Genomic DNA, 21962 nt, shown 5'->3' with positions numbered 1-21962 from the left:
AATATACGCCCCAGGGCCCAAACTCTGGGGATCGTGATAAGCGAGGTTCGGAATTCGAAGCCGGTGTATCCTGCAGGTTGATGACTCAAATTAAAAACTGAAAAGATCTGAGACAAGCCTCCCATTTCGTTTTCGTTATCCTTTATCGGGTGTGCATACCAATAATTATATCCAATCTAACATTGTCTATAGGACCTCATTTCTTATTGGTGTCTAAAGATATAGGTCGGGTATACGACTATCCTTCATCTTTTTAAGATAAGACGTCGAGCAACATCACAAGACGAATTACTATTCAAGCCACCTTTTTAGCAAGCTCTCGTTTCCCCTTATCTCTGTTCTTATTGCTGCCGCCTTTTTTTTAACGGGTTTGTTCAACCATTTCAGTAAGTAACCTGTCTGTCATTCACCCCGCCAGCTCTCTCCTTTTTTTTTCCTTCCCTTTTTCGTCTTTTCAATTATCTACCCGGATTAATCTGGTCGTGTCTTTTCCTCGTTTCTACTTTTATGCGGTTTAGTAATCAAATTTGCCGGCGGCGCATCTCGACGATCTCTCACTCGTCCCGTAGTTTTCAAGTATTGACTTTTTACTCGAGGTAGTTCCCAGTGTAATCACTGAAGTTATTTCCATCATAAGGGAAAAGGCGGCTAAGATGACACGACTTCGACAAAACTCAAGGGAACGAACGCAGGTATCTTGTTGTTATTTTCGCAAGCCCTCGCGGCTGCCCGCGCATTGGGATTTAACGAAGCCTCCTTCCTACCGCATCACGTTCTTAGATAGAGTGTGATTGGGTTATCCCAAAAATTGAGTCATGGAGAATAACCAGTACATTTTACAACGATGTCAATTCAAAGAATGCGAAGCCCCTATCTTCATCAAGGGACCTTATTGCTCAACGCATACTGACAGCATAAACGCGCTCAAACCTGCAACCGTTATAATGCCCTCTTCTACTCCGGATTATCAGCAGCCGAGCAATGATCAACATTTTCAACGGCCCGCATCGCAGCCCCAAAGTAATTCCACTGCTATAATCCACCAATCAGAGAAGCTGAGAGATGCTATCACTGTGAAGGCACCACTTCCAATGGCGGGTCCTGTGAACGAAAAGAAGCACCTTCCCATTAAAATGGTAGCAAGGAAAACTGCCGGCAACGCGTTTTCTAACTCGAAGCACGAACCAGTAGGCGTACGCAAGTCCGAGCCCAAGCTACCTTTTAATGCTAGCCCTACTGGGGATATCTCTTCCTCGAGTCAACGACCACAAAAACGGCCAAAATTGTCTGCTGACGTGGATAAAGGCGAAGTAGAGACCTATCGTCGTGTTTCTCTATCTCCCGCGGTGATATCGACGAATATTGGTGAACGTGATCACGAACCCGTGGCAGCTTCTGACTTTGCTCTTCGGCCGAGGAAAGGAATATCTTCTCCGTTGGAAACGCCATCAGGGCCTGGATCACGGGATATTTCATCTTCGAAACCTTTCTACAAGGGTCGGCCACGTGAGCAACAAAGTCTATATGACAACTCCAAGGGTTACAAAATTCCAACTCACGAGGTCATAGACCTCACAGAGGATGATAACCCTCGTCCCCGATCTTCCAATAATGCCGTTGAAAATCTGAATGTCAGTACAGAGAAGCATCACGAAGACCATGCCGGAGGTCCCAACCCTCGCACTGCACATATTCCATCCGAGTCAAGGCGCGAGGGAGAGTCAATAAAGGTGCAAGTCTCCAAAAGTAAAGACACGAGTAAGCCGCGCGGAAATGGTGCAACGGGTTGGAAAGAGCAGAACGGTGTTCGCAAGATAAGTTCCAATTCGACAGTTCGGTCCCTCGCGCGGAAGCCTCACGTTCATATCGCACCCCGACCCGCGCCAGCGTTGCCTTCGCCGGACTCACAGGTCGCTTCACCGGCAACGGAACCCAAACCAGCTAACGGCAAGCAAGTCTCTGTCCAGCATCCTAAATTGCCCCATGAAAACCCCGCAGCTGAAGCCTGTCAGAATGATACTCAAGATCAAGGAAAAGGCGAAGTGCCAGAACCGGCGGAAGGTACTAGAAGAGTTGTCAATGGTGCTGCTACTAATCCCCCACCAGTAACGTCTGCTGTTCCTACTACAGTTGCAACGTTGGACACTACAAGGGTTAATGGGGTGCATCGTATACCACACGTCCCGACGAAAGAACAGGTAGATGAATATATACGCAATATACTTGAAAATCCGACAAGAATAAACATTCCCACCATAAAAAGCCCTAGAATTGACTTAGGTACTCCATTATCTCGGTTAAATTCCGAGGAAGTACCTAATCCTACACAACGGTCGCCGAGTAGGGAAGATTCAGATCCTTCAAGTACACAGACACTCGGTAGATCACAGGTGGCGGAGAAACCTCCCTCAGCAAAACGTCATCAGGCTGTGCCAAAGACAGCACAGCCTGCCAATAATCGGAGCACAGCAAAGAGGCCTGCCAATCCGTCGGTGGGCGAATCAACTCTTGCATCCATAATTCAAAACCGGCGTTGGAAACACCTGAGCCCCGAGGAAAGGCGGCAGGTCTGGATATCTAAGCATGATCCGGATAAATTCGACTCATATATCTACGGAAAACTTAATGAAGCTAATAGACCTGGCTCTATGTCGTTCGGTCGACCTGAATATCAACAACCTCCGCGTCCCACTCGTCCAGCGACACATTTTGGCCATATAGACCCGCGAGTCCACTGGACACGTCCCCGCTCCAAGAAGTGGTATTTTGAAAAACAGAACGAGATTCGTGAACGGGGAAGTAGAAAAAGTAATTTTGGCCAAGCTGCAGCTCGTGCAGTGAAGCGGAGACGAGAAGAAGGCGACGACGCGCCCAGAATCGACTTACCTGATCGAGTGCAGAATAACCCTGCCTGGTTATCCGCTCTAGATGAACTAGACGCGATGGCAGACCAGTATTACGCGCAAAGGCGTCATATCCGTCAAAAGGGCATCCAACAAAAGGAGATGGAAGGTAAAAACATGGTTGTGAATGAAGATAGTGATATCGAAATGGACGGAGATCCAGCAGAGGCCGTTTGAAGGTTCAAAAGTGAGCTATAATTCCACACTCCCGGGCCGACTAGCCGCCCGTGAAGTTAATGGCCCGAGGACTATTGAAAAATGCACATATATAATGTTTTTGGCTGGCGCTGCTACGAATAGCTAGGCTTCCGATGGCATGGCGATATAGGCAATAAGGAAATGATCTTTAAAGATTATTACATTAGACGGCGTGAGGCGTCTTTAGACAGGGAGATACCACTTACTAGGAGGTAGCTTCAAGTTTACGGAGGAGCTAGAAACAATATATGAACCAGGGTGGTTGAAGGTAGTCAGTCGCTACTATACACTCTAATCATACGTACATGCGATTCGGGTATCTTGGAAAATTACTATGCGTATGCCACTAGGAGAAATTGACTGAGACCAAAATTATAAACTATTACTAGCCAGCTATGCTCCATGTTACTTTCGCTGAGTTCCCAGGACCAGGGATGACAATTAGTTTTGAAGGTTTAGGTACCTTAGTTAGAATAAAATAATAACTATTCTAAAACGTTAAGTTGACTACCTAATTTAATTAGTATAACAGCTTCTTAAGTGGCGTGTTCCTTTCGGGATCTAGGTAAATTGCTACGGCTGTCTTTACTATAGCTATCAATAATAAGTCTAGCCGCTATATTAATAATTAAGTAAGACAATACTATAGGTAGTAGATCAAGTCGGATATTCTTAATGTTCTTATTCCATACCTATAAACATATTTAGGTATTCCTCCTTCTTCGTTGCAGTTTAAAAGTTTAACAGCTGTAGAAATACCTAGGTAAAAATATCTCCTAGAGTAAAATGTGAACAGGCTTCATTTTAAGTTCCCTCTAGGGTAGAAGTATGTTATCATGTCTATATTTCTTTTTTTTATGTATCTCGACTAAACTTTTCATAACCTAGGTACCGCTTGGCATGCTTGTCTATAATTCCGTCATATAACATATAAACATACGCTACACATATCTATCATCGAGCACATAAAGCTGACCTCCGTGTGCCTCAAATCCACCCATATCACTTACTTTTTCGAGAGTAGATTTAACGCACTGCCTGCGAGAATGAAGCCCGCCTGGTCCTTGCTAACAGCATGCTTCGTCTTTATGAGCACCTCCTCTCCGGTCTTGTGCTTCTTCACCTTAAGCGCCACCTCTCCCTTACCACCATTTTGCAGCATCTCATATAAGCCAATTGTAGATACCTCGTCACCGGCACCGATCTTATCGTAATCAGCCTCGTTGGCGAAAGTCAGCGGCACGACACCCTGCTTCTTCAGGTTCGTCTCGTGGATGCGTGCAAAGCTCTTGGAAAGCACGATCCTGGCGCCTAAGTACCGCGGCTGGAGCGCAGCGTGCTCTCGTGCGCTGCCCTCTCCGTAGTTATGTTCTGCTACCACTAGCCACGGTTGTTTAGCCTCCCTCCAGCGCTTTCCTAGTTCCGGAATCGTGTGCTTGGATCCGTCTAAATCGTAAGCGACGTTGACTTCGCCGGTTTCGGCATTTATCGCCGTGTTGAGCGTGTTCTCGCTAATATTGGGGAGATGGCCTTTGTACTTCAACCAGGGACCGGCGGCAGAGATAGTGTCCGTCGTGCATTTTCCGGTAACTTTGACTAATACGCGAAGGCCTGATAGTTCGGAGGTAGGAAAGGGGTCGAACGGTTCCAGAAGCGCAAGACGTTCCGAAGAGGGTGAAATGGCCACATCTACAGATGGGTCGGGGGCTTGGGTAAGGGGTCGAAACTGTTCTCGAGCTATCTCGAACGGCTGGGCTGGAATTTCGAGACCTGCAGGAGGTGTAAATCTGAATTCCTTGCCGGATGGAGTGGGGAGCGAATCGGTTATGGGATTGAAGGTGGTAGTGCCTGCGAAGGTCATAGCGGTGACGATCTCAGGTGATGCAAGGAAGTTCATAGTGTCGGGATTTCCGTCATTGCGGCCGCGGAAGTTACGGTTATACGAGGTAAGTATAGCGTTGGGGGTTCCCTTTTCAACGCCATCATGTCGCTTCCATTGACCAATACAAGGGCCACAGGCATTTGAAAGCACAGTGCCACCAGCCTCCTTAAACGTATCCAGAGGACCATCTCGTCGTAAAGTTTCCCTGATTTGGTCACTACCCGGCGTTACGTAGAAATCGGATGCAGGTTTTAAACCGGCCTCTATCGCCTCGCGGACCATGCTCTCTACACGCGTCATATCCTCATACGAACTGTTTGTGCAACTTCCGATCAGACCTGCTGATAGCTTGTCGGGCCAGTTTTGCTCCTGTACTGTTTGCTTAAACTGAGATAGCGGCGTAGATAGATCAGGGGTGAAGGGCCCGTTGATATGAGGCTCTAATTTGGATAAGTCGATGGTAATAACCTCGTCATATTTCGCACCAGCATCGGCCTTAAGCTGAATGATATCCGAGAACTTCTTTGCTTCCCTTGCTACATCATGTCGGTGTGTCGCCTCCAGATATCGCACGTGGGCAGCATTAAACGGGAAGATAGAAGTCGTAGCCCCAACTTCGGCGCCCATATTACACATCGTCGAGGCTCCGGTACAGCTGAGTGTTTCTACACCAGGCCCAAAATACTCGATAATAAATCCGGTGCCGCCGCGTACCGTAAGCTGCCCCGCAAGGTTGAGGATGACATCCTTTGGTGCGGCCCAGCCGCTGAGCTTGCCCTTCAGCTCTACTCCCAAAATGCGAGGGGCCTTAAGTTCCCACGGTGCGCCTACGAGAGCTTCAACAGCATCAGCACCACCAACGCCAATTGCTATCGTGGAAAGACCTCCGGCGTTAGGCGTGTGACTGTCAGTGCCCAGCATCATCAGGCCGGGGGCAGCGTAGTTTTCCAGGACGCTCTGGTGAATAATACCAGCACCAGGAGGCCAAAATTCAATACCGTACTTCTTCGCCGCAGATTCTAAGAAGTCAAAGACTTCCTGGTTCACCTTGATTCCCGTTTCTAAGTCGGCCTGCGCGCCTCGTTCGCCCACAATTAAGTGGTCGCAGTGGATGCTAGCCGGGATAGCTGTCGAGGGGAGATTGCAGGTCATGAATTGTAAAAGGGCCATTTGTGCCGAGGCATCCTGCATGGCAACTCGATCAGGCTTTAGCTTAAGATTTGCTGTCCCTCGAATATTTCGTCCACCATCCGTATTAGTCGTGAGAGATTCCTCGACATTATCCAAATGACTATAGAGGATCTTCTCAGCCAGGGTAAGGGCAGCACCCTTACCCAGTACCTCCTTGACCTTTTCATAGTTCTTGGCCAACTTTAGGTATGGCGGTATTCGGGGGTTCGAAGTGTCGAATGTGGGCGTCGCAAAGGTACGTGTCAAAGGGATGCGTCCTTGGCAATTTCGAGTTAAGAGCCCCTATAGTTATACGGTATTAATTCTGGAACTAAGTATAGTATATGAATAGTATATGAATTACACGTACTCGAAGAGGGGTGCCTCGACGGCACAAAAGATTAGCTGTCCTCATTCTTTTTGATTGGCATCGCAGGTGCAAAAGCATGCAACAAGAAATACTTGGCGAAGAAAAAAAAAAGTAACACAAAATCACAAAATTCAATTCATTGCGACAAATTGACAATTCAGTCATTTTGATTGGACCACACAAAAAGTTACTTGCGATGCCGGAGCGGGTAGGGGCAATAGTGGGTCCCTGTAAAATCTGGGGTACAGGAAGGACCGTATCATTAAGATGCACAGTGTAAATCTCGTATTGGCAGAAAGTATTTGATGCTCCTATGAAGCAGGGAGTAAGCCGGCTGTTAATTATATTGGAAGATAGGCTACTAACCTGTTGGCAAGTCAAATAATAGCACCTTCTGCATTTGGATACGAATAAGTTTATTAGGTAGGTACGTATAAGAATCTGGGTTAGGGACTCGTTTGAAATGTTCTATAGGCGAACATTGTAGAATGGAATATTCCATAGTTAATAACTATATGAAACGTGGGCACGTCACTGTCTATTTTCTAGGAGGAACTATTATATAACTGATATAAACGAGTGGCGAGGTTTCTTTTATAATGATATATTGACTCCTATTACTCTTTATGAAATATGTTATAATGCTTAGTTAATATCATTAATACAACTTGGATCCTATAACTAAGTTACCTATGTAAGACTAGCCTCGAAAGGTGCACACATTGTAGACATCAAGGAGCATATGGGAAATGACATCCATAGAAAGCAGCAATACCGGCCTCCTGAATATCCTTGCCAGAATCATCATCTTACAATGCCAAGCAGTCGTATTTTACTCCGGTCCAAGATGTATTACGATGGACCGCCGCTTACATCAGGCTGGGGTCCCCATAGTCTCTGCATACTCTACCTACCCCAAATTGCTTTGTATCTGTGTAAGTTCGTATAAGTTGGCGTGGAGAAACAAGAGCCGGGACGCCACCACGTATGCCACCACGTATGCCGAGACAGCGGACTTAATAGTGCACCAAGTATAGGCCGATGGAAAAGGCCGACAGACCCGATTCGGTACCGGCTGGCTATCATTTTGATCGTATGACCCGTTCGTAATGTTTTCAGGCGTGGTTCGCCGTAAATCTCTGTTTCTCCGTCGCCGTCATACGAGTTACACCAGCTTCATAAATAGGAGAGAAACTCGAGTAGACAAGCTATAAATCTCTATAGGCCAGGAATCGAGCCACCGCTCTAGTATCAAGTCCCTCTCAGTATCACGAAGAATCATGGGCTCTCGTTTACTTGTCTTATTGGCATTATCAGCATGGCCTCTCAATGGCTTCTGCTTCAGCACACCACGTGGGCCGAGACAGTCACTCCAGGGCTATGCGGCCAGCAATGATTCAGGTACCCCAGCCTATAGAGACTCTTCTCTATGCGTCAACGATAGAGTTGAAGATCTCTTTCAGCGAATGACCCTAGAGGAGAAAGCCGGCCAAATGTTCCATGCGATGCTGTTCATGGGTCCTAACGGCACATTGGATGAAGGGAGCGAAGCTGCACTTCGGAATAGCACCGACTTCATGATTGGGAACCAATTTCTAACGCATTTTAACCTCGTGGGTGATATTACCGATGCGAGGGAGACAGCCGAGTTCCACAATCGCGTCCAGCAACGAGCTCGGGAGACGCGTCTTGGAATTCCTATAACGCTATCCTCTGATCCTCGACATCACTTCACTGAGAATATTGGAACTGGCTTCAACGCAGGTCGCTTCTCTCAATGGCCCGAGACTCTCGGACTCGCTGCACTTCGAGACGCCGACTTGGTTCGGAGATTCGCCGAGATCGCTCGCGAAGAATATCTAGCTGTTGGTCTGCGTGCTGCGCTGCACCCGCAAGTAGACCTGACGACAGAGCCGCGGTGGGCGCGAATTGCTGGTACGTTTGGCGAAGATTCGAACCTAACCGCCGAACTCCTTACGGCTTATATCAAAGGCTTTCAAGGCGAGAAGTTCGGTCTCACCTCTGTAAGTACCGTGACGAAGCATTTCCCTGGCGGAGGTCCGATGGAAAACGGCGAAGATAGTCATTTCGTCTACGGAAAGAACGAGACCTATCCTGGAAATAACTTCGATCATCACCTCATCCCTTTCAGGGCAGCTATTGCTGCAGACGCCCGCCAAATGATGCCGTACTACAGCCGTCCGATCGGCACTCAGTACGAGCCTGTGGGGTTTTCATTTAATAAGGGGATTGTCACAGATCTTCTACGCAACGAGCTCGGATTCGAGGGCGTTGTAGTAACCGACTGGGGTTTGATTACTGATACATACCTCGCTGGTCAATACATGCCTGCTCGAGCATGGGGAGTAGAGGACTTATCAGAGCTAGAGCGAGCAGCGCGCATCCTCGAAGCTGGGTGCGACCAATTCGGCGGCGAGACGCGTCCTGAGCTTATCGTGCAGTTGGTCCATGAGGGCGTGGTAAGCGAAGAACGCTTGGATGTCTCTGTGCGAAAGCTACTGCGCGAAAAGTTCATGCTAGGGCTTTTTGATAACCCATTTGTCGATACAGATGCTGCCGCTCGAATCGTCGGGAATGATTATTTTACGCGCTTAGGCAATGAGGCCCAACGTCGCTCGTATACGCTGCTTACCAACAAGGACGAGACTTTACCACTTCGCAACGCTGGGCCGGAGACTAAATTCTATATCGAGGGTTTCAACGCAACTTTACTGCAAAATCGAGGTTATACGGTAGTGGATAAACTCGAGGATGCTGATTACGCTCTTCTGCGGTTAGCAGCTCCTTACCAACCGCGACCAGGAGGTGTCGAATCTATGTTCCACGCTGGATCTCTTGAGTTCTCCGCCGAAGAACGAGCGCGCCAAGAGGCTATATACTCAACAGTGCCGGCTATTGTCGACATGATGTTAGACCGACCAGCCGCAGTACCTGAGGTCGCAGAACGATCGGTGGCAATGCTAGCCAGTTTTGGAAGCAGTTCCGAGGCATTCCTCGATATCATATTCGGTGTTGCTGAGCCTGAAGGCAAATTGCCGTATGACTTACCGCGTTCGAATGCAGCTGTCGAAGCGGCTATGGAAGATGTGCCGTTCGATACCAAAGATCCAGTGTTTAGATTCGGACATGGGCTAAGCTACGCAGATCGACGTGTGAAGATATGATGAGGCACCGAGTGACTGAGTAGCTGGTAAATTAACGATTCTAATGCTAGAAAAGGGGCCTATTGAGAAGTTTTAGTTAATAGATAATTACCTAAGTAATAATATCCAAAAGAAGAAACATAAGTGTTTCCCTTCTCAATACCACAATCAAGCTTTCAGGGCGTTTGATAGGTGGAAAAGCGAGAGCTTGTAGTATAGAAACCTTCCCGGAGGTAATTTTGTTATCGCATGAAGTATAACAATTAATATCCGCCCAGTTAGCTTTTCCTGTTATGACAACATCAAACCAGGTCAGTTTGGTTTTATTGGATACAAGTAGTATTATAAGGTCTCAACCGTTTCCTGTATAGTTTCGTGTGATAAATCCGACCAAACAGAGTCAATACTGTTCCATATACTGGCGTAAGGTTTCTATAATGTTCGTGTAAGGGGTGCCTTACGTTTTGGTCTTCATCCTAACATGGTAAAGGTAAATTGTTTTGTCGTATGATTTAACTTATGTGCATACTTAGAAGAGATGTAAGTTAGGGTGGCGCGTTCCTATACCTTATAAAGTATCGAAGCACCTCCCTCGAGGGATACGGAGCTATAGTACCCAGTCAGGTACACGTGTTGTTTTATATAAGATATCCTCCACTCCTTCCCATACCATTACGTTAAGCTTTTACAACACGTCGTAAGATACGTACCTCTTAGGAAGGTCTCATGAATGAGTGAGCTGCAACTGCAGGTTATGAGGTAGTTAGTTAAGAGGTAGGTGCGTAACAGTTCCTTGCATGTACCTACCAGACGTCTCCATGCGTTGAACTTTCTTACGTCGCCAGAGGAACTCCGACCTAAGCTTAGCGGAGTTAATATTAACTCAAGATCTAAAAATTATTTTCACTCTTTTTCTATTACGAAACCTCCCATCTCTTGCACACACAGACCACAGGAGCACATTGTCAATGATTCCCAACACTTTACCTAACTTTAACAAATACATTAATCATCTATCCTCCTTGTATTCTTAACGGGAATATGGTGCCATACCTAAGCACGCACCGGGCAAGGATTGGTACGACCGGTACCGAAAATGCGAGGACGGCAGCTCGCACTTCGGCAAGCTGGAACTCATCACCTGGGGCGGCGTTTGCTCGAATAACGACGAAGAAATAGGTTGGGGCAACAGTGTCGCGTCCGAGTCGGCGCGATTGAAACGCATGTACGAGGAAGACTTCAAGTCGGACGACATCCGCCCGAGTAATAAACTATACGACCACCATGGCAACGCAAACCTGCGTAGGTTATTGCTTTGCAATAGCAACATTCAACATGGAGCCTATAAATACCTATCCTCGAGTGATGAGTCTTCAATTCGTGGTCTACCACCCACCCATTCACCCACCCAATTCACCCACCCAATTCACTCACCCAATTCACCCACCCAATTCACCTTTTGTACAACTAAGCTATCGGAAGAATGTGAGTAACATTATCCTACCTACAATATATTGAGTAGTTGGAACTAATAGGGACCATAGTCAAGCAAATTCACTAGAACTCCCATTATATAAAATACACACCTACAAGACTCTACATTACTTTCATCTTAAATTGTCCCGGCAATACCTATCAACAAGGCCGACAACCAAACGCTTTCCAATAATACAAAACATCTAAGCTACCTACTCGAATTACTAATTCATAAGCTATGTCTTGCGACGTAAGGATCTACTCGTATCAATCACATCTCTAGAAGCATTTACTCACAAGTTTGTAGGCTTATGACAATGGGGTGCAATGTTCACTACCAAGATATCATTCCTGCTATTGCAACAAACATCACCTCGAAGAAAGGTCTCTATACCATTTCTACAAGTTTGTTGAGCGCGAGTGGGAGTGGTATCAACACAAGGAGCTAGAACATAACGACATCAACAAGCTTACTTGGGCCCATTATCTCCTCTCCATCGCGATTTGCGCACGGCGGGTACACACCAGCCGGTATTTTAGAGAAGATCGCTGCGAAGGACATGAACAGCGTGTATTGTGGCTCCTGTCCGATCGAAATGAGATAGAGGAGTCGATTCTCCTCGCGGACTACGGAATTATCGGACAACAAGAGGCAACCAAGGGAATTAGACGTGTTCTCTTAGAGGCAGTGGAGAACATCGACGAAGAACTAGGCAGTGAGTAACAACTTACACTTTATAACTAGAGGTTACCCCCCGGGCAACACAAAAGCCTAAGGTTTACACCGCACCATGTTTCTATACTATTTTTCTTATTATTATATATTAGCAACCTATGTACCCCCTATTAAACTGGAAGGTACCCCTACAATAGCCCGAATTTACTGCTATTACACGGCTGGACAATACTCTCAGTACGATCGAGAGCTTTGAGACGATACCCCCCAGACCTAAGTAATAAAGAAGCTTTAAACCTATGCATATACAGACTTATTCCTTTCATATTTACAGCTTTTTATGAGGCAGGAAAATTATCTACAAGGTAGAAAGGCATGTGTCCTAAATAGGAAATTTTTACTCGCATTCAACACAACATCCTAAGGTAAACCTTAGGCACATACGTCTTTATGATAACCATTCTAACATTGATTCAGAAACGGAATTCCAAAGGCTATTAACGGAATTCCCGGCAATCCAGATAGTTCCAGAAGACACACCGGGTGCAAGAACTAAGGCCACTGACGACGCCGAGAAGGAAGCCAGAAAGAAATACTATAGTCTAGGTGACTGGTAATTTCACTTTGGTCGATGCCAGCATGGAATAGCCAAATAATTAACACGATGTTGTGAACATCGACAAGGGATTTCCACTAAAACTTGTGGACGAAACCTCGGAATACGACAAAAAGACTCAATAGATAACTGTTGCAATTTGGGGCCGGACTCTCACCAACTTGCCGGATAGGCTCACTTTGAAGAGCTATGGAGTTGATGGCTTTTCGCAATGAATGGCTGATGGACATCAGCCTTGGACAACGTATCATTTATATTGCAGTATGCTCACCCCTACACCTGACTATCCTATTCTTTTCTGCACCACGTCCGCCCCCAGGATTTAACAGCTAACCATCAGTAGATCGTCCGAAATAGTAGATTATTCGGTGCTCAAGTTAGCCATACGGAATCCCTAGAATATAACGATGATTTAAGGCACGTAGCCTGGCTTGAGCGAGAGGGGCTAATCAGGTAGGGACACTTTTCGTTTCCCCCCCGAACCCCCTCTTTCCCATGATTAAAGGGGCTACTGACGTAACCTTCTACTCTCTAGGCTTACATAGGTATACATGGGTTATTCTTGACCTAGAACTCAGCCTATAGCAATGCGATATTGAACAGGAGCTACAGTCTCTTGGCGAGTATGGCTCACTACTTCAACAACTCAAGATCTTAGAATAGACCTCAAGAAGCTGATAGTGGCACTATACTCTATTAAAGCCTGTAAATGAACTGATAAATATGAACGATAAATGGTTCACGATGAAAAGAGACGATTAGTCGCATGACTGAACTGTTGAATATGTCGATTGAATGATATTCTAGCTAACGATTGAGGGGTGATGGTAACTATCTAAGATGTTGATCAGAGGATTGTCTGATACAGGACCTTTATAGGCTCCGTGCGGCTATAGAGATTACGTAAAGATGCCCTATAATAGACCCTAGCAACACTGCACCTGTTCAATATATCAGACTTAAATTGTGTAATACCCGAAAAGAATGTGTTACGCAGTACAGATAACCCAAATTCGACGTCTATTTTAGCGAGTCGGTTATGTATGTTGGTAACATGTAGTATAGGTAGGTAGTGTACGAATTCATACTGTGGTGTATGAAAATTACCTAGGTAATCCCTGCCACTAAACGCTAATTCTTAGCGGTTGAGATAGTGGACGTGACAGTGGACGTGATAGTGGACATGAATTCCCCGAATTTCTTTCATCCAAGTACAACTCATAATCACAACGAATCTTAAGCAATCCATTTATTATAATGGACGAAAAAGACCACACCGTGTCTGAACAATCAAACGCACCTGGTATCGAAGCGGAGGTTAGTTAGAAAGAGAATCCCGAAGTCTATCATGGCGATATTAGAAAGCTATTCTCTATGCTAACTCATGCGGTCAGCGCGCGCGTCTGCGTCGCAACCAGCGAAACTCGAGGGCGAGGAAGCAGGCCTATATCCAAAATCTCGAAAAGCAATGGAATGAATGTATGCGTTTAGGGGCTCAAGCCACTATCGAGATGCAAAAGGAAGCTCAGAGGGTTCAAGAAGAAAACCGACTCCTCCGAACTTTGCTACATGATCAAGGCTTCGACGATGTGGCAATCCAGCGTGTCATTGATGCTGCGAAGCTCGCAAATGGAAGCACGAATCAGATGCAGGTTAGTTTGTCTACACGATTTCTTCATGCGCGTTATCCTAAACAAGGTAGATACTAACTACTAAAATAAAAATATATAGAACTCGCGAGATAGCTTAAAGACTGGTGGTGCATCATCCAATTGCAATTTCTCGCCTATTCCATGTCTACCGGCGCTGTCTCGGACGGAAAGACCACAGCTCTCGGAGGACCGAGAGGATAGATCCCAGCCGCCCCCGGTCCCACATAATTATGTAGCGGATCTCTTCAATCCAGATGATGTCTTTAATACCGAAATCAATGTAAGTCGTAGTTAAACACTTCAACATGTTGAGGTTTGGTTTTAATCTTGCGCAATAGATAAACGATCAAACGTACCAGAATTATCTCGATTTCACAGAGATATTATCTGACGAATCTATGAACTTCCCTGATCTCTATAACCCCGCGTTTCCATTACAAGATGAGTACCCGACGAATGGTTCAAAGCAGGCGAGCGGGTAGTCAGCCAAACCCCCTGGAAATGTTCCATCGTACATAGCCTCGATCATTCAAGGGCGCTACATAGCCTCCAAACTCGCCAACTTTCTAACTAATCGACAACATACGATTCTTCATCAATTGAATCTAACGGTGCCTTGTGTGGCTTCCACCCCATGCCCGCTTCAGTTAAAAAAGGAGCTCAGTCTATCCTAAATATGCCTTGTGCTCCTGGGCACAGCCTCACCACAATTCGTCGCCTCTTCTCCAGACAATTGGCTTGGTTGAGTTAGCATATAAATACCAGCCGGTGTATCCCTTCACCGATCATAGAGCGAGAAAGCCGAAATACGTCCTCAGCCCACCAGCTCGTCCCCGATGATCAGGTGCGTAATGGAGTATGCGCCTCATTATGCATTTCAAACCACCATTCACATCAGCGCGGGGTTCCTCCTGTTCTACGCCCGTAGATTATACCACTTAAACCTCCGTCACGAAAGCTAATAATTGGCGTAATGCTACGCGCCAGAAGCTCCTAGGTACCTAATTCAATCATTGGTTTCGCCGTGTCTCGATACTATAACATAAAAAAATAATCAAGACGACAGTATGAGTTCTGAAGTTTGGTACTTTATCTACTGTGAGAGGAGGGAATTATGGTTCGGGATGTCGAATTCATTGAAGCATTCAAATTACTCGGTATTGGGTTCATACACTTCCCCGTACTTACACGGCCCTTTAATTGAAACTATCTTGCCATGTCCAAACCCCAAAGTTTTCCTTATAAGAAAAATTAATGACGCATTTGACAACGATCTGGGAGGTCTCATCTATCTTCTCGCATGTGGCTACAAAACCCGAGTTTGGCCTATTTAGTCGAAATGCCCCTCATATGACAACAATCCAAATTTCCCAAGACCACATGCGATCTCCCTAAATGTATCAACTTATACATTAGATATATCATATGCCTATTTCAAGACCTACTTAATATTCGGTCAGTCTACTCCCAAAGATCGTATCTCATATTTGGTCGACTTTGGCAAGTGGCTTTCCCATAATCGGACGAACTGTACCGTTATGCTCGGTCTGAGGAGACTCAACTAGTGACGTTCGCCGCAATGGTCGAAACACCAAGTTATCATAACTCCTATGTTCTTATGTTTTTATGCTCTATGAGGTCCTCCCGTAATGATAAACTCTTCGGTGAGATATTATCACCCTACTCTAAGGTAGCAAGTTGATTTCGAACATAGGTACAATGGAGGTGAGAAGAGATATATAAGATTTGGACGTCGCCGTCCTTGAGACTTGTGAAGGCAGGAACTGCAGACGAGAACCAGAAACGACTTTGACCTGCTTCATTCTCGCTCCACAACCTTAACTATTTAGTCTTTTTGAGCTTACGACACTTCTCTCCTTCAATACATAGAAAAAGAAGCCAGCCAAATCATGGCGTCTAGCACATCGCATATCCCGTTGACCGAGCCTTGTATTTGGATAAAAATAAGTATGCCATATGGAGTAGCCAGCTTAGGCTGCCCATGGTGTTCCTCCATGTGGTTCAAAAGACTTGGGGACTGCCAAAATCATTTGTTCAAAGTACATGATGGTATGTTGCGTCAGGCGGGTATCAATTTGACGATGCAGACGAATACATCCACCGCTATCAATCCTCCGCCCGGAAATCCCACATCTTTTCAACTTGGGAATATGGGCGTTACCCCGGGTCACAACTCTGACAATTCGATTCCCATCTCTGGTTCTAGCAAGACTCCGGCGTTCCCTATTAGCAACAACCCGTTTGCACTTCAAAGCCCTCAGTTCAAAGCCACCTTGCCGCCTCAGTTTTCACCTCAGCCTCGGTTCTCATCCCAGATTCAGCAGTCCATTCCGGCTCCGCGATCCACATCCATTCACACATCTGGTCCACCTCCGCCGTCCTATTGTGCCCCGAGCCAGGGCCCACCTCCAAACGGAGCCTTCCAGCCCAATAACCGTGTCACGTCCACCGTGAACGCAGGTATTCCCCCACCTTTTACGCCTCCGCTCCCTTCCAATAATCAACAGGGGAATGCAACTATACTGGACTCGTTCGACCCCAATCAGTGGCTGTCGGAATTCCAGATGAGACCTCTGGAATAAAGGACACTTTCGGTTAGCCAGCCGTAGGCTTCCGTAGCTGGCTGGCTTAGAGTTCCTCGCTAAACAACGAAGTTGTATCCCTGCTTCTTGACCCACCTCACGACAATGGCTGCTCTGACGCTGGCATTGTTAGCTACGAGTCGAGGGGTATATGGATGTATGTGGTCGATTCGGCCGACATTTGACGAAGCATATTATGGCTAGCATATGTAGGATTTGAGACTCGGTATCAGGAAGGGGGGGGTTTTTTTTTCTAGTTGGGAGAGGGGGAGAGGGGGAGAGGGGTTTCTGATTGGTACACAGATACTGGTAAACCGCGAGTTAGAATACTCCTTCGTTATAAGAACTTGTCAGATATTACTATCTGTCCGACACAAATATAAAGCATAATAGGATAGAATCTATTACCAGATAACCTTTTAGTGGTATAGCGGTTTGTTCAACAGAACTTTTCCTCGCTCTCTTTTAGATGGTCAAATTAAGTATCTTAGTTCCTCTTTAAGTTCATGTTTCCTCCCATACGTAAATCCTTATTATACATTCCTTTACCCAATAGACCTTCTCTATCATCCTCTCCAACTGCCGTTCCCTAAAATTCGACAACCGAAGTAAAGACTGTGAGTCTCACGGTGAGACCACCGGGAATGGAAGTTGAGGATGATAGTGGGGCCGATACCGTGTAGGTATCATGAGAGCCGCGGGGGCGGTAATATGTCCGGATGCGGATCTTAGATCCACTAATTAATTATTGAAAAGGTCATATGAAAGACACGAATTTGAAGATCAGTTAATAAAACATGTATATGTAGCGATACATACTGAAGGTATTATAGAAAAGGGGCCAGCACAACGGGATGATTGTCATGATTGCCCCTATAGACGAGCTAACATTGACGGCAACATGGGATCCTATCGTATTAGACGATATATGAACTTCTTGATCTTCAACCTAAATGACCGCTTTGAGGGTAGCTGTTGTCGCAGTGATGGTCGGAATCCGGGCTCTGGAAGTTGCTCCGGTGGCTGTTCCAAAATGGAGGGTTGCTTCTCCTGAGATTGCCCACTGGGGATTGGTTCTGGGGTGTTTTGAACTTGCTGTTCTATCGGAGTCTTGCGGACGACCTCTTCTTGGGTTTCAGATTGGACTTCGGGTTGTATAACCAACGTTCCCTGAGATTCTGCATCGTATTCGTCGTCTGATATGATACTTCGCTGAACCAACGACCGTCTTGATGATTCTTCCCATCGCCGCTCAAGTATAGGGTCCATATATTTCCGTAAGTCCTCGGTAGGAAATCCAGCTTCGAAAAATCCGCTCAAAAGCTGTTCCCAAGACTCCGCGCTTGCGTTCTTTATCGTACCACCCCGAGATGTTAGGAGGCAAGTCAACTTATAAAGCTCCCAGTGCTGTCGCTGATAGTGTCCATACGCTTGGAACCAGGTTGGTGCTCTGAGCGAATTCCTTGCGCAGAAATGGTCTAGAGGCGTCATTCCCAGGGAATCCAACTGGTCCACAAAAGCACCCTTATCCAAGAGCAGTTTTACCGCCAGGAATGGGCCTACATGTAAAAGCGTACTCCGAACGTTCTTCTTACGATAGATAGTAGGAATGCTGACATAGGGCTCCTGGCCATGGTCGAGCAGGAGCTCGATTAAGTCGACATGACGAGATCGTAAAAGTGGGTTGAGGTCATCATCGACTGCTCTGTACAAACTGTCGCCTCGGAGCGTCTTCATCGCGCAAAGGCCGAAGGCCATTGGATCCTGGTGCGGTGTGAACCCGTTCTCTAACATTAACTTAAAAGTTTGTTTGATTTCTTCGTCGTTGGTGTCAGCCGTTGATCTGACGACGCAGCTCAGCAATAAGTGTTTAGAAGTTCGCAGAAGGTCAGGATGGTCGAAAAGAGATTCGAAAATATATAAGCGGAGCCCAGTCGACGCGGCATACTCGAGTGGTGTCTCTATCTTTAATTCAGACTCGACGTATATTTTCCTAAATATCTTTTCTGACACACTGTTGAGAAATACTTTCATACTGCGGCCGCTAACCTGTTCGGCGGCACGAGCGTAGGTCCCGTTGATGAGGGCTTGCTTAGTCTGCATTCGAGTAGCCGGGGCCGTCGTATGATGGAAGTGTTGGAGGAATGGATCACCCTTAGTCTCGTATATGAGAAAATAACACTTAGCTAGAAAGTTATTGCCATTCTCGATCGTAATTCTGGCTAGGTTCCCTAGGACTAGCTGCTTAAACTTTGGATCAGTTACAAAGTCTTCGACGGTTTGGTGGAGAACCTGGACGTATTCGCCTGAAGCTCCGTTAACAACTTCGATCAATCCGCCACAATATTTTCTCGATTCCTTCATAGTCCGGTCCCTGAGGCCACCAGTGGTACGTACGTCCCCCATCTTTGAGAGAACTCCACGGCCGTCCTGTATGGTCTTGGAGTCCGAGCATTCGACTGCGCATAGAAATATTACAGGCTCCAGTGAATCTTTAGATCGCACGGCAACCTCGAGCATAGCATATGCTTTCCACCTAAACGGCCGCGGAATTCGTTCGATAATCTCAGCGTAGTAAGCATTAAGCTCGTCTGGATAAGACGCCAATAGCCTCTCTAACTCCATCTTGTTCAGCGTATTGAACCTCGTAGCTTGAGCAAGATCTTTAACGACGAATTTTACCCATAGAAAAACACCCCTCGAACGCGTCACGATATCAGGAACCAGGTCTTCGAGTAGAACAGATGATAAGCTTTCTTCCCTAATAGAACCAAGACAGTAATCCCTAATGTCTTCTTGCGTAAAATCATGGATCTGAAACCCGGCAACATCTTGGAAGGCATTGATAAAGATTTGCCAAGGTCGGCTAGAGAAACAGATTTTAATTCTTTTGGTTTGGGTAGGAGGAATTTTACCCAGCTCCAAGAGAAACTGACATATGAACTCCAGTCTTCCGTCATATTCGTCGAGAGCATCTAGGAATAAGCAAAGATGTAACGGCACCTCATTCTGTCTTATTATGGTATGGAACCCTTTTTGGAGAATGGGTAAGGTCCACATCCTTGGGTGCAGAGACTCAGCAGGATCAAATAAAGTCTGAAGAAATTTGGCAAGTGGTGGGTTCTTCGTAATGATTTGGTATAGTACGTTTCTCAGAAGGCCTTCGAAGGACTTTTGCACCGAAGTTCCACGATAGTGAAAAAAGAAAGCCACATTGATATAGCTGCTTTCTCCTTTCCAGTCGGAAAGTAGATCTGAAGTGCGCCGATCCCTACATATAAACTTCATCAAAGTTGATTTCCCGGAGCCTGGCTTCCCGTTTATCCAGAAGAGACCAGTATCGCTCTGAAGCCATTCACCAAAACCCGAGTCCGGTTGGTCATAGATCCAGTCAAATGTGTCCTCGAACTTATCCTCGATTTCTTCAACCCGACGATCTCCTTCGGGCACATGGATTGAGTTCAGAACCGCTGGTTGAAGATAAGCCAATGACTCACTTATAATAACAGAAAGCGGTTTACTCACCTTCGTAACTCGGACCTCTGACCGAGGTTGACTCACGGTTCATCATCCTTTGGACTATGCTCGATTCAAGCATAAGCGTATCTCTTCCACTCGTTTTAGGCAGAGATGAGCCCTTTGAAAAAAGAATCTGGGATAGTTTTTGTACTACTACCGAGTAGTTCGAGTCGTTCTCGGAGAATTTAACCATGTTTGAGTGATCCTCGTTAATCGGGTATATCGAGTCCGATCGCCTGTTTGCTCCATATAACCCGCGTGTCGCAGAGTCCGGAGTAACTAATATCTCTTTGGGTCCCGTCCTTGACCATATACCATTCGAGTCTAGCTACGAAAAGTCAACACGGGAACAGTTAAAAAAGGACTCGAATATCCATCCTTACGGCAACAGTTGGTGACTTCTTTGTCTCATAGCACCAGTAGAGTAAAGCATCTTGAAGGTACGAGATACCGCTAAATTGTTGATCTAGATGCTGGAGATAGTCGGACTGAATCGAGAGGTCTTCGACAAGTTGCATATTGGCTTGACCTTCCACGACAGCCATGAGATGTGACTGCGCCATGCCCAGATTAGGTACGCCAAAAAACACAGCTCCTCTTATCGCCTGTCGAATTGGGTCATCACGCTCAATCTTATTCGCAAGCGATACGAATGCCTGCTTCAAAACAATCCCCCCTAAGCTGTGAGCGAGAAAGACGAGAGGCTTGCAGGTTGGCAATGTCCACCCGTTAGCCTTAAGTTGATTGATCAATCCCAAGGCGAGATCGAATATCGTCTGGAACGAAAGACTCTCAACAAGAGTGGTATCGTAGCCGTACAAGATAGGCCGTACATTGCGTAATGATTGCGGCAATGCATCACGAATCCACATGAACGACTTTGAGCGCCCTTTCGGTTGCCAAGATCCGAACGGGTGGCTTGCAAGTCCTGATATTGCAATACAACTAAGAATATGAGCTTTTAAACTTGAAATGCGTCCTAGGCAAGCAATGGGGAAATCTTACTCGGCATCATGAGAGTCTGGATCATATAAGGGTGTTAAGCCCCGAAAGTGAGCATCCAAGACTAAGCCGTCGCGAATATTATCGGCGACAATACACCACTCATCATCCCGCTTCGTAACATTTGGGTTCCCGCCCTGTTCAAGAATATTCCGTATATTAGCCGCATCATTGAACATCAAGGTAGCTACTTTGCTAGGGAGCCATGGATCAACGGAGCGGGCAAGGGAGAAAATCCGAATGACCGAAGTCTCAACACCTAACGCCGTGCTGAGTAGTCGGACAGTGTCTAACCTATCGAAATCAAGAGGCAATTGCCGTAACCTGAAAACCATGCGGTCCATATCGGCTCAGGAAAAGACATGCTGTCGATCAAGGTAGGTAAAGCGCAAGGCTGGGTTTGAAGCCCCTCTTAAGGGAAGGGCGGAGAGCTAATTCAAGTAATATTACGCCAGCAGACGCACGTGAGAACCCAACGAACCAATTGATCGGAAATGAAATCGACAAGGCAATATTAACCTCGATTGGGAAGTTGGGGGCTGAAAGGAGCTGAAAAGCCCCAGGTCCGCCAAGATCCAAATAGCCATAACAGGGAGAGAGTATACCTACATACCTCATAAGCTGTTATGGAATTAGAATTTAGCTGATGTAGGGTTTTATTTTTAGCAGCCAGAGCAAATAGTTAAAAAGTTAGGTATAGTTAATTGACTATAAAATTGAGTATAAGATCC

At 46.2% G+C, this 21962-nt stretch overlaps 6 protein-coding genes across 6 annotated transcripts; 4 read left to right on the top strand and 2 right to left on the bottom strand.

Annotated features, from left to right (window-relative positions):
* The first annotated feature begins 366 nt into the window (after positions 1 to 366).
* On the top strand, positions 367 to 3540 carry F5Y00DRAFT_241297 (uncharacterized protein). Its single transcript, XM_048008360.1, has one exon. It carries the CDS (start codon positions 816 to 818, stop codon positions 3078 to 3080), a length of 2265 nt encoding a protein of 754 aa, XP_047863314.1. The 5' UTR covers positions 367 to 815; the 3' UTR covers positions 3081 to 3540.
* Positions 3541 to 3915: 375 nt separating this feature from the next.
* F5Y00DRAFT_241295 (aconitate hydratase) lies at positions 3916 to 6620 on the bottom strand. The gene is made up of 2 exons (XM_048008359.1): positions 6524 to 6620; positions 3916 to 6456 (listed from the first exon to the last, which is right to left on the bottom strand). Exons 1-2 carry the CDS (start codon positions 6599 to 6601, stop codon positions 4108 to 4110), a joined length of 2427 nt encoding a protein of 808 aa, XP_047863313.1. The 5' UTR covers positions 6602 to 6620; the 3' UTR covers positions 3916 to 4107.
* A 1183-nt stretch (positions 6621 to 7803) lies between these two features.
* F5Y00DRAFT_253956 (glycoside hydrolase family 3 protein) lies at positions 7804 to 12456 on the top strand (the record flags this gene model as incomplete). The annotated part of the gene is made up of 4 exons (XM_048010113.1): positions 7804 to 9694; positions 10226 to 10227; positions 11471 to 11879; positions 12317 to 12456. 4 exons carry the CDS (start codon positions 7804 to 7806, stop codon positions 12454 to 12456), a joined length of 2442 nt encoding a protein of 813 aa, XP_047863312.1.
* A 1216-nt stretch (positions 12457 to 13672) lies between these two features.
* On the top strand, positions 13673 to 14882 carry F5Y00DRAFT_117377 (uncharacterized protein). The gene is made up of 4 exons (XM_048003992.1): positions 13673 to 13772; positions 13850 to 14107; positions 14187 to 14387; positions 14446 to 14882. Exons 1-4 carry the CDS (start codon positions 13713 to 13715, stop codon positions 14587 to 14589), a joined length of 663 nt encoding a protein of 220 aa, XP_047863311.1. The 5' UTR covers positions 13673 to 13712; the 3' UTR covers positions 14590 to 14882.
* An 806-nt stretch (positions 14883 to 15688) lies between these two features.
* Positions 15689 to 16808, top strand: F5Y00DRAFT_241291 (uncharacterized protein). Its single transcript, XM_048008358.1, has one exon. The coding sequence runs from the start codon at positions 16018 to 16020 to the stop codon at positions 16708 to 16710; it is 693 nt and encodes a 230-aa protein (XP_047863310.1). The 5' UTR covers positions 15689 to 16017; the 3' UTR covers positions 16711 to 16808.
* Positions 16809 to 17132: 324 nt separating this feature from the next.
* On the bottom strand, positions 17133 to 21682 carry F5Y00DRAFT_241290 (uncharacterized protein). Its single transcript, XM_048008357.1, has 4 exons — positions 21235 to 21682; positions 20613 to 21174; positions 20236 to 20557; positions 17133 to 20180 (listed from the first exon to the last, which is right to left on the bottom strand). The coding sequence occupies exons 1-4, from the start codon at positions 21573 to 21575 to the stop codon at positions 17620 to 17622; spliced, it is 3786 nt and encodes a 1261-aa protein (XP_047863309.1). The 5' UTR covers positions 21576 to 21682; the 3' UTR covers positions 17133 to 17619.
* Between the last annotated feature and the right edge of the window lie 280 nt (positions 21683 to 21962).

Source organism: Daldinia vernicosa, assembly GCF_022497035.1.
Source record: "Daldinia vernicosa strain CBS 139.73 unplaced genomic scaffold F5Y00scaffold_34, whole genome shotgun sequence".
NCBI classification, from domain to species: domain Eukaryota; kingdom Fungi; phylum Ascomycota; class Sordariomycetes; order Xylariales; family Hypoxylaceae; genus Daldinia; species Daldinia vernicosa.
The sequence above is the reverse complement of the archived record's forward strand: the minus strand, read 5'-3'. Positions and strand labels throughout refer to the sequence as shown.

Coding starts and splice junctions, on each gene's coding strand:
- F5Y00DRAFT_117377 (XM_048003992.1), top strand. CDS start 13,713: ATGGACGAAAAAGACCACACCGTGTCTGAACAATCAAACGCACCTGGT. Junction 13,773..13,849: donor CACCTGGTATCGAAGCGGAG/GTTAGTTAGAAA, acceptor TCATGCGGTCAG/CGCGCGCGTCTGCGTCGCAA. Junction 14,388..14,445: donor TCTTTAATACCGAAATCAAT/GTAAGTCGTAGT, acceptor CTTGCGCAATAG/ATAAACGATCAAACGTACCA.
- F5Y00DRAFT_241291 (XM_048008358.1), top strand. CDS start 16,018: ATGGCGTCTAGCACATCGCATATCCCGTTGACCGAGCCTTGTATTTGG.
- F5Y00DRAFT_241290 (XM_048008357.1), bottom strand. CDS start 21,575: ATGGACCGCATGGTTTTCAGGTTACGGCAATTGCCTCTTGATTTCGAT. Junction 21,175..21,234: donor CCAGACTCTCATGATGCCGA/GTAAGATTTCCC, acceptor TCATATTCTTAG/TTGTATTGCAATATCAGGAC. Junction 20,181..20,235: donor CAGAGGTCCGAGTTACGAAG/GTGAGTAAACCG, acceptor ATCTTCAACCAG/CGGTTCTGAACTCAATCCAT.
- F5Y00DRAFT_241295 (XM_048008359.1), bottom strand. CDS start 6,601: ATGCTTTTGCACCTGCGATGCCAATCAAAAAGAATGAGGACAGCTAAT. Junction 6,457..6,523: donor GTCGAGGCACCCCTCTTCGA/GTACGTGTAATT, acceptor GTATAACTATAG/GGGCTCTTAACTCGAAATTG.
- F5Y00DRAFT_241297 (XM_048008360.1), top strand. CDS start 816: ATGGAGAATAACCAGTACATTTTACAACGATGTCAATTCAAAGAATGC.